The 16,070-nt window shown below is 42.3% G+C and overlaps 1 protein-coding gene across 6 annotated transcripts in view; it reads right to left on the bottom strand.

Annotated features, from left to right (window-relative positions):
• Window positions 1–16,070, bottom strand: part of INPP4A (inositol polyphosphate-4-phosphatase type I A) — a 528,838-nt gene that overhangs the window by 319,939 nt on the left and 192,829 nt on the right. For all 6 annotated transcript variants that reach the window (XR_012715090.1, XM_075265181.1, XM_075265179.1 and 3 more), the window contains 4 exons: window positions 15,869–16,009; window positions 14,559–14,656; window positions 11,373–11,485; window positions 10,502–10,656 (listed from right to left, as the gene is read on the bottom strand). Coding sequence is in view for 5 of the 6 variants with exons in the window: in XM_075265181.1 (XP_075121282.1) it covers window positions 10,502–10,656; window positions 11,373–11,485; window positions 14,559–14,656; window positions 15,869–16,009 (507 nt within the window). In the remaining variant the exon portion in view is untranslated. The remainder of the gene's footprint in view (window positions 1–10,501; window positions 10,657–11,372; window positions 11,486–14,558; window positions 14,657–15,868; window positions 16,010–16,070) is intronic.

The following is a 16,070-nucleotide window of genomic DNA, read 5'->3' as shown; positions in this document are numbered from 1 at the left end:
AAGGACAATGTACATAAAAAGCTAGACTACAATAAAGCTATGGTATTTCCCATATCACCTCCCACCATATCATATAGTACAGTATTTACAACCCAGTTTTATGCTAGGTTCACAACTGTGTTTGGGTTTCCTTTTGGGGGGGTCCACTTTGGAAAAAAGGGGTTACCTTGGGACTGGCTAAAATGGGGTCCTCAGTGTTTCCACCTGAAAAGGGCGAAAAATGCAGAGAGAAAAGTGGAAGGTGGAGAAGAATCCCCAGGCACAGACCAGGCGCAGATGTGAACCTAGCCTTAGTTTTAATATAACTGCTGTATATACCTTCCTGGCTGAGATCTGGGTCTACAATTTTTGTCTACCAAAAAAATAAACAACATGACATATAAATCGCATAATAACAGAAGTAAGAAAACCTATATATATATATATATATATATATATATATATATATATATTTATTTAATTTAGTATATAGGTGAAGAGACCATTAAACTCATGGGGATTTAGCACATGCAGGCTTAGTTTTCACCCATTTAACAGACCATAAATAAATGCAAAAACATAATAAGAAAGGTCTCTTATATAAACAGATTAATGACCATATAAATCCTGAAAATGTCATGCATTCCATAGATCAGAGGGAAGAATGATTTTATAAAAGTCAAGGTATAAAGGAGGATTTGGTAAACTAATGCTCATGTATATATATATTTCCTATTTCTGTTGACTGGAGTAAATGTTCATTTTGTAATTTATATATGTATTTGGTCCTGATGGAGAGATCTACTGGACGGTGACTGTGTCGTAGTGCTGTATATTGTACAAACATACATCTCTCCTGACTGTCCAGCCTTTCCCATACACATGCAGGCTTGGCTTGCTTTGCCAACCATGCATACATTTTCAATGGGAAGAATAAGCTGCTGTCAGACAACTGTGTCAATGGCTTATCTCCTGTGAAAACAAAGGACTGGGCATTGTGAATTACAACAAGCCCATTTCTTCACTCCAATAATATTTTCTGTTTGGCACCGTCCAGACTCTAAACTTACACATTAGATGATAAACTGTTTCCACTGAAGTAAACAGGCTTGAACAAGATTCATCTAATATAAGTAGGCACCTTTACGCTAATGCTCCATCCTTGGAGAAAAGAAGCTTTTTTTTGTTGCAAATTTTGCTCCGGTTTCTTGAGCCAAAGTCTGAAGTGGATTGAGCAAAAAGAGGGAAGTATAAGAGACCCCTATATATGTTCCATTCCCTTTGTAAGCACTCCAGAGTTTGGCTTAATTTATAAAAAAAAAAAAGAAAAAGAAAAAAAAAAGCTAATAGTAATAACAGCAACAAAAAAGCAGCTTTTTTTGCAACGTGGAGTCTCATTCTTAGTGAAAATTAGCATATAGAGTAGATGCATTGACTAACTTTATAGAAAGCTCAGGAACCTACACAGCGTAAATTATAAGTAGCATTTATAAGGTACAGAAGCCTACTAAATGACATGCAAGGACAAAAGCCTGATAAAGCTAAAGTGTAGCTTAAAGATAGTGGGAAGCAGAACCAAAAACTACACAGGCCAGTAGCAACTTCCCAATGTTACTGCATTAATGCTTTCTAGCACTTAAAACCTGCATAAACTTTTTAAACTTGCTAAACATTTCAGAAATCTATAGTGCACGTAACAAACTTTGTAAAATACTTTATTTTTTTTTTAAAAAATTGCCTGTTTTCTTAAGTATTTTTTTCCCTTTATCTTGCTCTTATTGCTCTACATTTACTCATATTTCCAAGAGAAATAGACAAATCAGTTTACAATCTATGGATATGTAGATGGATAGAAGAGAGGGGAAGGAGGAAGATGGCGGTGTGAGACCATATACAACATCTAATGAATTATTTCTCTCATATCAGAGCTGGATGATAATTTACTAGAGATGAGCGAACAGTGTTCTATCGAACACATGTTCGATCGGATATCAGGGTGTTCGCCATGTTCGAATCGAATCGAACACCGCGTGGTAAAGTGCGCCAAAATTCGATTCCCCTCCCACCTTCCCTGGCGCCTTTTTTGCACCAATAACAGCGCAGGGGAGGTGGGACAGGAACTACGACACCGGGGGCATTGAAAAAAATTGGAAAAAGTCATTGGCTGCCGAAATCAGGTGACCTCCATTTTAGACGAATAGTGGATTTCAAATCCGGGTCATATGAGAATGTGAACTTTGTGACTATGAGACAGGGATAGCTGTACAGGCAGGGATAGCTAGGGATAACCTTTATTTAGGGGGGAATGTTATTAAAAATAACTTTTTGGGGCTCTATCGGGTGTGTAATTACGATTTTTGTGAGATAAACTTTTTCCCATAGGGATGCATTGGCCAGCGCTGATTGGCCGAATTCCGTACTCTGGCCAATCAGTGCTGGCCAATGCATTCTATTAGCTTGATGAAGCAGAGTGTGCACAAGGGTTCAAGCGCACCCTCGGCTCTGATGTAGCAGAGCCGAGGCTGCACAAGGGTTCAAGCGCACCCTCGGCTCTGATGTAGGAGAGCCGAGGGTGCACTTGAACCCTTGTGCACCCTCAGCTCTGCTACATCAGAGCCGAGGGTGCGCTTGAACCCTTGTGCACTCTCTGCTTCATCAAGCTAATAGAATGCATTGGCCAGCGCTGATTGGCCAATGCATTCTATTAGCCCGATGAAGTAGAGCTGAATGTGTGTGCTAAGCACACACATTCAGCTCTACTTCATCGGGCTAATAGAATGCATTGACCAGAGTACGGAATTCGGCCAATCAGCGCTGGCTCTGCTGGAGGAGGCGGAGTCTAAGATCGCTCCACACCAGTCTCCATTCAGGTCCGACCTTAGACTCCGCCTACTCCAGCAGAGCCAGCGCTGATTGGCCGAATTCCGTACTCTGGCCAATCAGCACTGGCTAATGCATTGTATTGGCGTGATGAAGCAGTGCTGAATGTGTGTGCTTAGCACACACATTCAGCTCTACTTCATTGGGCTAATAGAATGCATTGGCCAGCGCTGATTGGCCAGAGTACGGAATTCGGCCAATTAGCGCTGGCTCTGCTGGAGGAGGCGGAGTCTAAGATCGCTCCACACCAGTCTCCATTCAGGTCCGACCTTAGACTCCGCCTCCTCCAGCAGAGCCAGCGCTGATTGGCCGAATTCCGTACTCTGGCCAATCAGTACTGGCTAATGCATTGTATTGGCGTGATGAAGCAGTGCTGAATGTGTGTGCTTAGCACACACATTCAGCTCTACTTCATCGGGCTAATAGAATGCATTGGCCAATCAGCGCTGGCCAATGCATTCTATTAGCGTGAACTGAGTTTGCACAGGGGTTCTAGTGCACCCTCGGCTCTGCTACATCAGATTGCTACATCTGATGTAGCAGTGCCGAGTGTGCATCAGATGTGTAGTTGAGCAAAACTGACTCAGCACTGCTAAGTCTCTGCATTCGCATAGGAATGCATTGGCCAGCCTTCGGCCAATCAGCGCTGGCTCTGCCGGAGGAGGCGGAGTCTAAGGTCGGACCTGAATGGAGACTGGTGTGGAGCGATCTTAGACTCCGCCTCCTCCAGCAGAGCCAGCGCTGATTGGTCGAGTTCCGTACTCTGGCCAATCAGCACTGGCCAATGCATTTCTATGGGGAAAAGTTAGCTTGCGAAAATCGCAAACTGACAGGGATTTCCATGAAATAAAGTGACTTTTATGCCCCCAGACATGCTTCCCCTGCTGTCCCAGTGTCATTCCAGGGTGTTGGTATCATTTCCTGGGGTGTCATAGTGGACTTGGTGACCCTCCAGACACGAATTTGGGTTTCCCCCTTAACGAGTTTATGTTCCCCATAGACTATAATGGGGTTCGAAACCCATTCGAACACTCGAACAGTGAGCGGCTGTTCGAATCGAATTTCGAACCTCGAACATTTTAGTGTTCGCTCATCTCTATAATTTACCTGATAACATAACTCATTTGTAAAATAAACTGTCATTGTATAGTGCAGTAGGATCTCTTATTTCACTGCGATCTCTCTACTTCTAGGAGATGCCCCCTTCCTTGTCCATAGACTTCTATTGCCTGCCACTAGAAGTGTACCTGTCATTTTATACAAATAGGAGCTAAAAGCATTAACTAACTACCAGGGCCATATACAATGATGTACTGCAATGATGTAAAGGTTTTGTTGCACTTCTTTGTGATTTTAAAGGGATCTTATCAATCAGATGGCATTTTTTCTTTCTAACACGTCTGAATAGCCTTAAGAAAGGCTATTTGTCTCCTACCTTTAGATGTCTTCTCCCCGCCGCCTTTCCATAGAAATACCAGTTTTTGCCGGTATGCAAATGAGTTCTCTCGCAGCCCTGGGGGCGGGCCCCAGCGCTCAAACAGCACTGGGGGTGTCCCCAATGCTGCCAGAGAACTCTCCAGTGCCGCCTCCATCTTCTTCAGCAACGTCCTCTTCACGCGTCTTCTTCTGGCGCAGGCTTTGAAACTTGTAGGCCTTGGGCAGAGGCTACTGAGCATGCCTGCAGTCACAAGAAAAATGGCCACGGCCGTGGCTATTTTCTTGTAGCCTGTGGGCATGCACAGTCGGCTCTGCCCGAGGCCTACAAGTTTCACCGCCGGAAGAAGACACAGGAAGACGACATTCCTGAAGAAGATGGAGGCGGCGCTGGAAAGTTCTCTGGCAGCAGTGGGGATGCTGTTTGAGTGCTGGGGCCCGCCCCCCAGTGCTGCAAGAGAACTCATTTGCATACCGGCGAAAACCGGTATTTCTGCGGAACGGCGGCGCGGAGAAGACATCTAAAGGTGGGAGATGAATAGCCTTTCTTAAGGCTATTCCGATGTGTTAGGCACAAAAAATGCCATCTGAATGATAGGATCCCTTTAACTTATTTGTTGTGGGGGATGTGAATGGCATGTACTATACTAAGCAAGACAGAAAAAGATGCCCAGTGTAAGAAACTGCAGTCAATTTGTTCAGTCAAAAACATAATATTATAGAAAGACTACTTTCTGTATGGATTTGATCTGGAGCAGAAGGAGGGATATATTTGAAAAAACAGGTACATTTTTTTAAACAAAATATATTACGAAGTTACTATTATCACTTGCACTACTAAAGTTGTAAAAGTTTAGGTATGCTTTAACATCTATATAAATACACAAATAAGATAGTAAACAAGATCATAAACATAAGATATTGTACATCCAACTTTACACTCAAAGTGAAAAGCAATCAATGTAATGTCTACAGAATACTGATTACTTATATGATATTTTATAGGAAAATGGAGGCATCATATATTGAATAATTCAAATGCAAACTTGATATTGGGCAGTTCTGTGCAAAAGGCACTTTTCTGGAGAAAACTATGGTCTTAGACATCCAAGTCACTTGCATATGGCACAGGCGCCCAGGATAATGGAAAATATATTGGAAAATATAGAAAGTGCATGAGCTATATTGCAAGACTATATCTATGGTTTAAACATGGAAGCACAATAAGCAGCAGGTGAGAAAAAGGTTTTTTTTCTTGCTTTAAAAATATACATAAAAATATAGATTTTAAAAGTGCATGCATTTAAGTGACGTTAAGCTTTATATTGCTCAACATACTGTGAAAGAAGCAAATGTGCGGCTAACGCCATGCTATCAAAAGAGGAAGCTTCATTTGGATCAGCATCTATGACTTGGCCATTGAGGAAGATATTGGTGAATACCTTATATCTAATAAAGTATGTCATGAAAGCAGCATGAATAGTACAAAATTCAATAGAATACTGAAGGTTAGTACATAAGCTACATAGTGCCATTTGCAAGTATGGTACTCTAGGTACAAAGCAGCATCAAGGATATGAGGTAATTGGTAAGCAGAATGTAAATAGATATGTATATATGTACAAGAATGGACTGCCTAATTGTAATGAGCTACCCCAGATTTAGAAAAGTCTCAAATGTAAAATGAAAACTGTAAGGCATAATATAGGACATAGCTCAGTCAACAGTGTGAGAAATTCCTTTCTCTGCCCCCGCTGGACTGTGTATTTCCAGGCATAAATGTCTCTGCCTCATCTTCATTTGCAACGAAATCTGGAAACCAAGTATGCAATGCTAAGAAACAGCCACACTATGAGCAAGTTTGGACTGAATGCTAACAAAGGGATAGAGTAGAGGAGGCTGGGATCCAGCCTGAAATCTCGGATCGGAACCAAGCCACTCAAGTTCTTCTGGGTGACTATTTCTCGAGTTCCAATGCTGTGAAGAGCACAGTTTGGGGGTGCAAAGTAAAACATTATGGCCAAAAAACCCAAAACAGAACAAACATAGATTGGTAGTAGATTGAAGCAAAAGGGAGAAAGTAAATCAAAACAGGTGGGGGGTATATGAGAGGAGAGTCACAGAATATTGGAAACATACATACAGTATACAGATGATGTAAGTAAATCAAAAGTAGCAGTGTGGAGTGAAAAGAAGAGAAAAGAGAGAACAAAAGAGAAATCATAAGAATGCATTGTAGACAAGTGACGAAGAAAGAAAAAGACTGGCAGATTTTCCATGTTTTGGTTTAGTACAGAGAGCCACTAGTCCATGCTGCCATGCATCAACATGCTGCTAAGCTGTGGCCATCTGGAATGCAAACAGACCAGAAACAAACCGGCACAGGATTTGACCCTTTCAATCTCAAAGTAAAAAAATGTTAAAGTGGCCAGATGGCGTTGTGTGGACAAGTTGTATGCAGGTATTAGCAGGCTGCTCATTAATATCAGTGCCATCTTCTGATGCCTTTTTCTCAGGGCATTACCAATAGTCGCTGGTTGAAAATCTGGCAAACCCTGTCATCTTCTGGGAGGACACCTAACCAATTCTAACATTAACTGCTGGTGACATGAAGGTCCAATACACTAATATCTGGATCCTGCCCTTGTGGACTTCTAAAAACATAGGGGAAAATGAATGGATCAGTAAAAGAGCTTACCATACCTAATGGCTACTTACTGGATGTAAAGGATATTAGTGAATTACTGCTTATACAGATATGAGATGTACTGTGCCCACGTATATTACTCACTTTGAAAAACAGCACCCGGATAATAAAAAGAACAAATAGTACCCGCAAACTAGTAATCAGTGTTCCTTTTTTGCAGGTTAATGGTCATCAGTGTCTCTTCAGTGTCATCATCAGTATGTTTGTCATCAATGTGTGAACCTAGTTTGTGGATCCACAAGAAAAAACAAAACACAGGAGACATCTATTAATGTCCCTAGCCTGTCCGCAAAAACGGATGATACACGGAGTACATCAGTGTGCTGTCCTACGTTTTTAGTCTCCAATAGGCTTCTATGGGCGAGTCCGTTCCACAAACACTGAAAATAATAGGACCTGCTCTCTATTTTGCGGCACGGACTCTCGGCCCGCACGCTGATCAGTGAAAATCACAGTTGTGTGCATCTGCCCATAGAAATGAATGGGCCAGAGTGCTATCAAAGAAAAACATGGGAAGCACACTGATCTCGCCCACTGTCGTCTGCAAGAGGCCTTAGTCACCAAGTTTATGATGACAAAGCATAAAATAGTAACCAAAACCCTAAATTAATTGATGTATTACTTACATGGACACTAACTTTTAGACAACAATCCCAATTCATAGAGAAGATGATTCTGGACCAAAATATAATGTACTTTATTTAAAAATATTGCTCATTTTTGCCTGAAAAACCACCTTTAAAGGGATTCTATCATTGGGGAAACATGCTTTTAAAGAGGACCTTTCACCATCTGGGGCACATGCGGTTTAATATACTGCTAGAAAGCCAACAGTGCTTTCCCGTTCTGTGCCCCCAGTGAAGAGCTATCGGTGCCTGTACCGTAGCTCTTCACTGTCAGAGGGGCGTTTCTGACAGTCAGTCAGGAACACTCTTCCTCACAGCAGCGCCTATAGCGCTGTACTGTGAGAGGGGCCATTGCTTACCATCCAGTGATGATGCTGAGCTCTCACAGTACAGTGCTATAGGCACTAGGTGTCTCTACCTTAGCTAATTTACAGATTACTTTCTGTTGTTAGACTCTATTCATCTCCATTGTCTGTTCAATGCAAATGGGAGGGGCTGATTCTCCTCACAGATTCCTCATAACAGGTGTGCAAACTGCTGAAACCAAAAATTGTGCACATCACAGCTTACAATTTAAGAAACATCTCCTATGTACTTGTATCTACTGCTGGCTGCCTATGTGATTACACATGGGATATTATACACAGACAGCAGCAGCTTTACTCACTGTAGATTGGTAGAATATGCAAATCTGTCTCCCAAGATGTAAACAGGGAGACAGTGCCTCTGTTATGCTGCCCTCTATAGCAAGCACCCTGAACAACATGCCCGACTTCCCAGAAGCCTTTGCTGCATGATGCGAGGTTATAACCAAATCAGTTTCTCAGCTACGGACGGCACCGTTTCTGTCTCTTTGGACATCATCAGCTCAGCCTAGAGAGAACTGATTTGGTTTAAGTGAGAGGCTGAAAGACCAGATTGTGGGGATAATGTCACTCCTTAGGGAGAGACCACCTTCTCAGGTGTGTGGAAACTTATACAGCCATAGTTGCTCCACTGCAAAGGAACATGGGAAGAATATGCAAATCTGTCTCCCAAGATGTAAACAGGGAGACAGTGCCTCTGTTATCCCCACAATCTGGTCTTTCAGCCTCTCACTTAAACCAAATCAGTTCTCTCTAGGCTACGCTGATGACGTCCAAAGAGACAGAAACAGTGCCGTCCGTAGCTGAGAAACTGATTTGGTTATAACCTCTCATCATGCAGCAAAGGCTTCTGGGAAGTCGGGCATGTTGTTCAGGGTTGCTTGCTATAGAGGGCAGCAAACAGAGGCACTGTCTCCCTGTTTACATCTTGGGAGACAGATTTGCATATTCTTCCCATGTTCCTTTGCAGTGGAGCAACTATGGCTGTATAAGTCTCCACACACCTGAGAAGGTGGTCTCTCCCTAAGGATAGACGACATCACTGTAGATTGTTTTTTTCCCTGTGCCATACTTGTATGGTAGATGCTAGAATGGAGTGGGTACCTGCATGTATCTGTACATTTGCAATTCAGTTTCCCTGACAGAATTACATGTAAACAAAAAAATAAAAATGTTTATAATGGATAAGGTAGGAGGGCAGGTTGCTCTTTATTGTACAAATGCAAAATGAGTTGCAGCGATAATTACATTTTTATTAGCAGAAAAACTGAAAGGACATAATGTATGAAGGCTGACACCGTCAAAGAACAGCAAGACCCTGCACATATTACAACTTTTCATGAAAACTCGGGTACCCTTTATTACCTACAGCAAGAACGGAGGCTGTAGTCCTTGAAACTCTCCAGCCACGGATTGACAGCTTTCACCCTATACAGTGTACAGGGAGAAAACTGTCAATCACAGGAGGGTGGACAGGCTTTGGGCTACATAGAGAAGACTCTTACACTTGCAGAAAACTTGTTGGCCAGAGCACAACAGGGGATGCAAGTGAATAGAAGGCTAAAAATGACAAATTCTGCATTAGCATGTTTTAAGCTAATTAATGATTACTGTATTTTATGGAGGTTTTCTTAGAGAATTTCAAGAAATGGTATATTCCAGTAAAAAAAAAAAAAAAATAAAAAAAAAAAAATCTATCAAATGTTAAAAGTAAGAAAGGGTCAAATTAGAAAACTCAACAGAAAGGATAAGAGGGGATGGAGAATTTGGGTGTAGAAAAAGACATTTCATAGACATGTATGGAAAGAACAAGACTGAGCAGCTTTTCTAAGCTTATACAAGGTAAGAAGTTGCAAACCAGTTTCTTATGTGGCAAGTGGTGTGCAGGGATAAGATGCCAATGCAATGTTTAAATGAAAACATAAAAAGGATCATAATAAATCACTATTTCTCTTTTATCCCAAAGTAACATTGCTGCTGCACACAGGACATAGGTGCGGATATGCTGTACAAACAAGGTGTAAAGATGAGGGGAGAAACAATCATGGCCAAAAAAAAAAAACAACAACACACAGCCTGGGTGATCCGACAAGTAAAAGCTGGGATGTTTCTAGAGCAGATTTGGATATCCTGACACTTTCCAGCCATATAAATACAAATTCTGGAAAGCAACAGGTTACCTAACCCCTCTCTAGACGCTATGACTAGAGAACCAGTGCAACCTGCAGATGCATTCCCAACTATGACCAGGCCTCTTTACTGGTCTGAAACTTCACTTACATAAAGATGTAAGCCCTGTCTTTGTATCAGACTCATATGCTACTACTACTAGAAAATCATAGTGTACAAGAATTTGACCTCTCTTTCACAAAATACTACTTATACTATATTTAGATGTGTGCTCCTGTATAAATGAGTTACCAAGATTTTTCTGGGAAACATCTGTAGTTCACCTAGTTCCTATAGTGATGGGAAATGAAAGCGCCATAGAACAAGCAGGATTTGCTTACCTTCGCATGCACTCCAATGCTTGTGTGAAAACCTGTGGGGCCATTCCATGCTCGTGCTGCAGAATTAGGCATTGCTCCAGGGTCACTGACATTGCAGTACGGTCCTTGGCACTCTTACAGCTTGTAAATCGAACGCCATTTAGTCGTCTGCATATCTAAAAACATCAGGAAAATTGCCTTACTAAAATGTTTTTAGAAATATTCATACAGCTTATTCATATCTTTTCATCAAGACAGGCACAATAGCAAAACTACAGAGAGGACAGGCACTACTGCATGGGTAAGTGATCCAATATAGACATCCATCAACTAGATTAAGAAGGGTACAGGGTAAGAGCATAGTATACTACTGAACATGGACCCCTTACATTAGTTTGCATTTGGTAAGGATTGCTCACAAAACAAATTACAATACCTTGACATGATAGCAAAACAGTCAATAAGCAGCAGTTGACAACACAACCACTAGGTGGCCGCACGTACGGTAAACACATATAGTAAAGAAATCATATGACTGTGTATTGTGAAATCATGATTTGTTTTTGTAAAGCTGGTCATTTGGTGATAAAAAAGCAAGGTTTTATTAATTGCAACATTTTATTTTGATTATTTTTTGTTCCCTCACCCCATGCCATTTGGATTCCTGCTCCCTGGTTATCCCTTTCATGATGCTTTTTGGAGTAATTATATTCTAGTCACCCAGGTTTTCACAAACCATGAGATAACTGCTGTTTTGATTGCCGTACTTTTATTGTATTTTATGTGTCTTTTTTTTTTTCTCTCCAACCCCCACGGGGGTTCTGTTCATATTTCAAAAAAAGTTGCTGAAAACAGTTCAGAGACTCACTAATGAAATTGTTCAATTACTTACCTCAGCTGCTTGCCAAAGGATATCAACATTTTTATTCTTTCTTGCATGGACATTCTGTCCAAGGAACCTGAGCAGCTCAGGGAGACACGTTTGGCTCCGAGACCTCGGGAGACCTGAAATATATACAAAGTCTAATGAGTTACACCGTGCAGGCACATGCAAAGGGGCTGCAGTCTTTTTGTTCCATGTATATAACCTGTTATGAGAAAAGCCAAAGCAATATATTTGTTTTCAATTATTTTTTGATGGACCCAAATTTATTATTAAACAAATAACCTGATATTGTATTTCACCAGTTTTACTAATCACTGAGTAGCTCAGGCCTACACTAGTAATACTCAGGTACCAGCATATAATACTACACAGATAGAAGGGAATTATTATTTCTGGATCTACATATGAATTGATAAAGAGGATATGTCAGCTCATCTGACACTCCTGTTTTAGTAAGTACTAGAGATGAGCGAACAGTGTTCTATCGAACACATGTTCGATCGGATATCAGGGTGTTCGCCATGTTCGAATCGAATCGAACACCGCGTGGTAAAGTGCGCCAAAATTCGATTCCCCTCCCACCTTCCCTGGCGCCTTTTTTGCACCAATAACAGCGCAGGGGAGGTGGGACAGGAACTACGACACCGGGGGCATTGAAAAAAATTGGAAAAAGTCATTGGCTGCCGAAATCAGGTGACCTCCATTTTAGACGAATAGTGGATTTCAAATCCGGGTCATATGAGAATGTGAACTTTGTGACTATGAGACAGGGATAGCTGTACAGGCAGGGATAGCTAGGGATAACCTTTATTTAGGGGGGAATGTTATTAAAAATAACTTTTTGGGGCTCTATCGGGTGTGTAATTGTGATAAACTTTTTCCCATAGGGATGCATTGGCCAGCGCTGATTGGCCAATGCATTCTATTAGCCCGATGAAGTAGAGCTGAATGTGTGTGCTAAGCACACACATTCAGCTCTACTTCATCGGGCTAATAGAATGCATTGGCCAGCGCTGATTGGCCAGAGTACGGAATTCGGCCAATCAGCGCTGGCTCTGCTGGAGGAGGCGGAGTCTAAGATCGCTCCACACCAGTCTCCATTCAGGTCCGACCTTAGACTCCGCCTCCTCCAGCAGAGCCAGCGCTGATTGGCCGAATTCCGTACTCTGGCCAATCAGCACTGGCTAATGCATTGTATTGGCGTGATGAAGCAGTGCTGAATGTGTGTGCTTAGCACACACATTCAGCTCTACTTCATCGGGCTAATAGAATGCATTGGCCAGCGCTGATTGGCCAGAGTACGGAATTCGGCCAATCAGCGCTGGCTCTGCTGGAGGAGGCGGAGTCTAAGGTCGCTCCACACCAGTCTCCATTCAGGTCCGACCTTAGACTCCGCCTCCTCCAGCAGAGCCAGCGCTGATTGGCCGAATTCCGTACTCTGGCCAATCAGCACTGGCTAATGCATTGTATTGGCGTGATGAAGCAGTGCTGAATGTGTGTGCTTAGCACACACATTCTGCTCTACTTCATCGGGCTAATAGAATGCATTGGCCAGCACTGATTGGCCAGAGTACGGAATTCGGCCAATCAGCGCTGGCTCTGCTGGAGGAGGCGGAGTCTAAGGTCGCTCCACACCAGTCTCCATTCAGGTCCGACCTTAGACTCCGCCTCCTCCAGCAGAGCCAGCGCTGATTGGCCGAATTCCGTACTCTGGCCAATCAGCACTGGCTAATGCATTGTATTGGCGTGATGAAGCAGTGCTGAAAGTGTGTGCTTAGCACACACATTCAGCTCTACTTCATCGGGCTAATAGAATGCATTGGCCAATCAGCGCTGGCCAATGCATTCTATTAGCGTGAACTGAGTTTGCACAGGGGTTCTAGTGCACCCTCGGCTCTGCTACATCAGATTGCTACATCTGATGTAGCAGTGCCGAGTGTGCATCAGATGTGTAGTTGAGCAAAACTGACTCAGCACTGCTAAGTCTCTGCATTCGCATAGGAATGCATTGGCCAGCCTTCGGCCAATCAGCGCTGGCTCTGCCGGAGGAGGCGGAGTCTAAGGTCGGACCTGAATGGAGACTGGTATGGAGCGATCTTAGACTCCGCCTCCTCCAGCAGAGCCAGCGCTGATTGGTCGAGTTCCATACTCTGGCCAATCAGCACTGGCCAATGCATTTCTATGGGGAAAAGTTAGCTTGCGAAAATCGCAAACTGACAGGGATTTCCATGAAATAAAGTGACTTTTATACCCCCAGACATGCTTCCCCTGCTGTCCCAGTGTCATTCCAGGGTGTTGGTATCATTTCCTGGGGTGTCATAGTGTACTTGGTGACCCTCCAGACACGAATTTGGGTTTCCCCCTTAACGAGTTTATGTTCCCCATAGACTATAATGGGGTTCGAAACCCATTCGAACACTCGAACAGTGAGCGGCTGTTCGAATCGAATTTCGAACCTCGAACATTTTAGTGTTCGCTCATCTCTAGTAAGTACCTATACTAGTATTATTGATCTCTTTTAGGTACTTTAATTTGTCTTGCGCTCCATGAAATAACAATTCTTAAATGGCTTCTCAAGGACAAGCAACACCAAAATACATAAAGGAAGAGCCTATTATTATAAAAAATCCTCAAGAGGTTATCCTTTATCCATCTATCTACAATCCATGTGAATTCAGTCTGATGGCTGACCAGTTGGGGTGTCTGATATATCAGAATGCCATACTCTGACCATAATGTATGAACAGGTTGGAAACCATTTTATTTTAACACAATGCTCTGCCCCAGATAAAACAAACAATGTTTGCGAATTAAAATTATATAGAATAATAGCATGATCTGAATTTATGTAGGTTTGTTGCTTTTTCTAGAAAACTGCCTTTGTCATCTACTCCAAGAACTTTGCCATTCCCCTTTATTTCTAATGGAAATGTATGAATAACTAGACAACAGGGCGGTACCACAGATGTCAATAGACTGTGTCATTACAAGGTCCAACACTGTCAGCATTGAACTATGTAGGAAAACACCCTATTAACAAAAGGAATAGTACTTTACTCATATACTTCAGGAGAGGTGACAGGTTCTCTTATAGTACAGACTACATTACAGTACAGACTACAGTACATTGACTTGCATAACATTTTTTTGTATAGTATCAGTATAAACCACAATAGCTATATAGAAACTTACAGTCTTCCGGTAAGACTTCTTTAAACTGCTCATAGTAGGAATTAAGACGTATCAAGCTTTCGTTGTTTATAACTTCCTGCAGTGATGTATCTCCAAACCTTCGATCATAAAAGAACATCAACAATTTATCATTGAAGTACTTAAGCACAGCACACAAGTCACGTATACATTTAACTGGGGCCTTGTGTATACCATAGTATAAAAAAAACCCTAAAAACTAAAAACAGAAGTCTGACCAGTCACCTCCAGTCATTCTACACTGCTATCCACAACTAAAACTGTATCATGTATTTTCTGTTAGATCTACCACAGGGCAGCGTTGGTTACCTGGTAACATAGTACTGACTGTGTTATGTTGGGTGGGCTTGGGAGAACTGTAGGGGTCACTAATATCTATGGGGGTAGGGGAATATTACCTGTGGTGGTAGTGGGATAATTACAATTCTATAACCTATTTGGGGGGCCCTACTACCCATGTGGGGTCTATTACCTGGGAGGGTAATTAGGACACTATTACCAATGAGGGGGTGTTATTAGTTCTGGGTGGGCGGCAGGCACTATTAGGGACTACGACCTGTGGGGGGCCACTATTAGAGCACTGTTACCTATGCAGGGGCACTATTGCTTTACTACACCAATGGGCCACAAGGATGTAGCTGAAAGTTCAGCTACGGCTACACAATGATTTTGGAAGGACCTCATGTCATGTGACAATAGATCACCAGATCGCCCTGCAACTCATTCACTAATGTAAGTAAATGGAGTCACATTGTGACCCAGAAAGTGCTGCAACTACGACTTCTATTCACAAAAAGATCAAACTGTGCATAATTTATTTGTGAATAGAACTCGAAGACACAACATCCCCAGGTCACAATATAACTCCATTTACTTACATAGGTGAAGAAGTCACAAGGCAACATGACAATCTTTGGTTAAACAATGTGAGTCGCAGCCACAGAATGGCTTTTGAGGTTTTTGAACCGGGCCCACCAAAGTGTTAAAGTAGCCCTGATCTACTCCCCCCTTCCCCAAACAGCGGGTCTTCCTGCCACTACAGCAACACTGCAAACCCTGCTAAAGCTATATTGCCAAAGTGGCACTGCAATATAGTCAGAGTGGCACTGCTGATCTGGTATATTTTGCCATGTGGTCAAAGCCTACGCACAGAACCTACTTATGTATAATCCTATATGGATTCCATAAAGAGGGATACACTCAATCTCTATAATAAATTTAAAAAAACACACCTATAAATGTATCTGGTCACTATGGCCTAAAAATGTGAGTGTTCATATGACCAAGCTTACTTCTCTGCCAGTGTCTGCTGTTCATTGATCCCCACGTTGAACAAGACCGGCTGAACCCTCAGCAGCATTCCACTTTGAATCTCGCGAGGAAGGGCATCAAACAAGACGCTCGGCAATGGGATGCGAACATTAAATCCATCACTTCAAAAATAAATAACAAATCATACACATCAAACAATTTCTATTGCTATCTATTCTCCAA

This window comes from Leptodactylus fuscus, chromosome 2 (assembly GCF_031893055.1).
Source record: "Leptodactylus fuscus isolate aLepFus1 chromosome 2, aLepFus1.hap2, whole genome shotgun sequence".
NCBI classification, from domain to species: domain Eukaryota; kingdom Metazoa; phylum Chordata; class Amphibia; order Anura; family Leptodactylidae; genus Leptodactylus; species Leptodactylus fuscus.
The sequence above is the reverse complement of the archived record's forward strand: the minus strand, read 5'-3'. Positions and strand labels throughout refer to the sequence as shown.